This window comes from Terrapene carolina, unplaced genomic scaffold (assembly GCF_002925995.2).
Source record: "Terrapene carolina triunguis isolate 2854851 unplaced genomic scaffold, T_m_triunguis-2.0 Scaffold141, whole genome shotgun sequence".
NCBI lineage: Eukaryota > Metazoa > Chordata > Testudines > Emydidae > Terrapene > Terrapene triunguis.
This window is the reverse complement of record NW_020664492.1, coordinates 4,292,652-4,296,653: the sequence shown is the minus strand read 5'-3', so window position 1 is coordinate 4,296,653 and position 4,002 is coordinate 4,292,652. Positions and strand designations below refer to the sequence as shown.

Genomic DNA, 4,002 nt, shown 5'->3' with positions numbered 1-4,002 from the left:
TACCTGTGAAAAAAGCCTTGAGAAAAAACAAGTCATTCCTTTAAATACAACCACTTCTCTATAAATAGAATGTATGTCAATCAATTTTGTTCTCGGTAGATCTACTGCTATACTACTCAAAGAGCAATATGACAGCAATGCCTCCCACTTATGGACCTTCACAGAACCTCCAAAACCAGCACTTTGGCCCACAGTGACTTGCAAGGAAACATTCATCCCTGCTGAAAATACATGGAAGCCAATGGATATACACCAGTGATCTCCTAGTGCAAGGTGTGTGGTAATGCTTGTATAATATAATGCATATTGTGAACAGCACAGTATAACAAAAACGACAAGTTAGTCAAAAGGACTTGGTGCCTCTCTACAGATGCTGGCAAAATAACCCAAATCCTGGGCACACTCTCAGGTACCAATTTATCAGCGATGAAGGAGGGAAGGCCTGCTAAATGTTCTGTTACAAACAGGACTATTGCAACCAAAGAGTTTTATCATTTCATCTTTAATAATACTTTCTACACATGTAAAGCTAGTCAGCCAAGGATCTCACAGCATTTGACAAAAGGTGTGATGTTATCCCCATTTTACAGACAGGGAAACGGAGGCACAGACACAGCAATGTAGCCTAGGTTAAACAGCAAGTCACCGTCCAAAACAGGACTAGAACCCACGGCTCCTGGCTCAATCCCTTTCTCTAACCATTAGCAAAATCCAGTTTGTTACAGCACAGTAGTTCTTACAAAAGAAAACAAAAAATTGCATACTTCCACCCATTCATTAGTGGCATGAGTACAAAAATAAATATATTTTTTAAAATTCACAGTTTATAAAAATAAGTCCATTTAGTTGCACATGACTCAGTGTTGGGGTTTATTTGACTTTGGAAGATAATGCCTGTTTGAAACGTCTCTTTAGATCTTGCATGTTGGGAGACTTGGGTCGAGGGATGATGGACGATCTCCTTTTGTCTCCACAGCTGCTGTGGTGTAGTTTGCTAACCTCCTTGCAAAGATACTGAAAAACATCACACACCCCATGGTAGTTTTCACTAGTGGAGATTTCTAAAAACACAGTGCCCAGTTCATTAGCCAGCTGTATCCCCTCATTGGTCTGTACCTGCCTCGCATGAAGGAGATCCCCTTTGTTTCCCACAATAAGGATGGGTATTTTAGAGTCTGGATGGACTTTGCGTATGTGCTGATAGAGAGGACGAATAGACTGATAGCTACTGTAGTCTGTGATAGAATAGACCAACAGAAAGCCCTCTGCCCACTTCACACATCTGGAAAGAGAGTCCACCATCTGTACAAAGCCTTCTTGCACCTGTAAAGGAATGATTGGAAGTTAGATAATGGAATGATGAAGCTTAAATTGTACTATTTTCAAACAGATTAATAAAGCAACAAGACATCTGACCACACTGCACAATCTAATGAACTTGATTCCTATTAATTAGGAGGCAGGTCTGGCTATTTAAGGAATGGCTCAACTTTTGAGTCTTTACTAAAGACTTGTCTACATTACCCGCAGGATCGATGGGCAGCGTCTATCTAGTCTAGAGGCCATAAATCGACTGCTGAGCGCTGTCCTGTCGACTCTGGTACTCCACTGGAGCGAGAAGCGCAGACAGAGTTGACGGGGGAGCGTCAGCAGTCGACTCACCGCAATGAGTCGATCTAAGTACGTCAACTTCAGCTGTGTTACTCACGTAGCTGAAGTTGCGTAACTTAGGGCAGGTCTTCACTACGGGGGGGGGGTCGATTTAAGATACGCAAATTCAGCTACGCAAATAGCGTAGCTGAATTCGACGTATCGTAGCCGACTTACCCCGCTGTAGGGACGGCGGCAAAATCGACCTCTGCGGCTTCCCGTCGACGGCGCTTACTCCCACCTTCGCTGGTGGAGTAAGAGCGTTGATTCGGGGATCGATTGTCGCGTCCCGACGGGACACGATAAATCGATCCCCGAGAGGTCGATTTCTACCCGCCGATTCAGGCGGGTAGTGTAGACCTAGCCTTAGATCAATTCCCCCCCGTGTAGACCAGGCCTGATAGAGCATAACTACTTAACGCAGACTTAAAGAACAGAATTGTGAAAACTAATGTTTCATCTTGAATCATTTTAAATTAAATCAAATGATTTAGTTGCTGTACATTTAGCTTAGTACTTAGACAACATAAATCACTATAGCACACATTTTTCAAGCAAGCTACTCTAGCATATTTAATAAATCTGCAGGGGAAAAAAATCTGGTTTTAGTCATGTTCTACTAGCAGCCTAAGTACATTATCATGCACATTCTAGTATGTCTTAAATATAGTATTTTAAATAAAATTTGTTTTTTTTTAAACTGTCTGTTAATAAACTTTCAACATAAATAAGTTTGATAGAACTGCATTCCAAACAGCCATTACAGATTCTTTTGTACAGGCTTAAATCCATTCTATTTATGGAAATGTTTGCTAATGTACCTTTAATCACAGCTATTAGTCATAAAATAAGTGTAGGCAGTGAGGCAGGAATGGTTCTAATGATTAGGAAAGAAAGACTGCATTTCTACTGACTTTCAGTGGAGTTTGGATCAAGTCCCCCATTGCTAGCTCAGAAGCATTTCTGTACCTGGATACATCCTGGTGTGTCTTGGATCTGTATGGAAACTTGGTCTCCCTCTACATGAACAAGTCTTGAATACAAGTTTCCTGAGAAATAAATAAAGATAATTAAAACTGTTGCTTTGGGGCAGGGGGAAGAAATTCTAAAGAAACATGGTAGCTAGCATGTAGATTCTGAAAACAGGCATTAAAAAAAAATAAATCCTCACCTGTATTGGGTTCATAGTCTCCAATAAACCTCTTTGTTAGGAATCGAACAATCATAGCTGAAAAGAACCAGATGCTTTTATTAATAGCCGCATGGCAAAACACAGTACAATCACGCTCTAACCCCTCTGGCACTCCCAGGTATGTACATCTACAGGTTTATCAACAGATGTTAATGCAGAAAGAGCCTTAAAAAAATCATTGTCATATTTGGATTGGAGGGGTGTACAGCTAGATCAAAGCCAATCAAACGAACAAGAATTGGACAATAGGCTTGGCCTGCCTGGCTACTGGAAAAACTCTGTGGCTGTGAAGGAATTCGCCAGCTAAGGCAAGAAGCATCCCTGACTTCGGTGCTTCTCTCCTGACCAAGTGCCAAGTCCACACACAACCCAGACAGACTCAGCCAACATCCCTCTGTTTTCAGGAATATTCCTTCCTTCGCCTCCGGGATCTCTCCACGTGCGATGGAGCCCAGCTGTCTCTCGCTTCCCAGCCCCAGCTACGGCCCCTGGATCGCGGCTCCCACCCCCCGCGCCTCGGCAGGCGGGAGCCCCCCAGGCAGTGGCGCGCCCAGCTGAACTCACCGCTTTTGCCCACGCTGCCGGCCCCCAGCACCGCCAGCTTGATGTCCCGGCTCTGGAAGAAGTCCGAGGGGCACTCCAGGATGGGCGCGAGCAGGAAGTTAGTGGACATGGTCGGCAGGCGCATGGAAAGGGAGGGGTAGATCCGGGCTGGGAACAGCAGCGTGTGCCCCACAAGTACCGACACAACGGAGGGAGCCCCGCGGGCGGCAGGAGGGCAGCTGTTGCTGCTGCTGCCGCCGCCGGAGGAGGAGGAGATGGAGATGGTGGTGCTGATGATGTTGCAGCTGCTTCCAGCTGCGGTGCCACTGCCTGAGCGCCTCTGAAGCCCGAGCTTTTAAAGGGATCCCGGCAACCGCTAGGAGCCGCCTCCTCCCCTCGCAGCCCAGCCCCAGCCCGGCGGCCGTCGCTACGTACGCACATGGCGGGGTGTGCGCACACAGCGCACACGCCACTGGCCGGCTGCAGCGGCGGGGGCCCTCCCCCGGGCTGGCTGGGGCGCGCCCCGCGTGCCTGGGGCGCAGCTGTCCGCGGTTGCGCGCCTTTGTTTTCAGACGCCTGCTGCCCGGGGCCGCTGGTCAGGGGGCTTGTGGTGACCC

The 4,002-nt window shown here is 46.9% G+C and overlaps 1 protein-coding gene across 1 annotated transcript; it reads right to left on the bottom strand.

Annotated features, from left to right (window-relative positions):
• Positions 1 to 835: 835 nt before the first annotated feature.
• Positions 836 to 3,587, bottom strand: LOC113406839 (ras-like protein family member 11A). Its single transcript, XM_026653620.1, has 4 exons — positions 3,407 to 3,587; positions 2,822 to 2,878; positions 2,620 to 2,699; positions 836 to 1,323 (listed from the first exon to the last, which is right to left on the bottom strand). The coding sequence occupies exons 1-4, from the start codon at positions 3,528 to 3,530 to the stop codon at positions 871 to 873; spliced, it is 714 nt and encodes a 237-aa protein (XP_026509405.1). The 5' UTR covers positions 3,531 to 3,587; the 3' UTR covers positions 836 to 870.
• Positions 3,588 to 4,002: the final 415 nt, after the last annotated feature.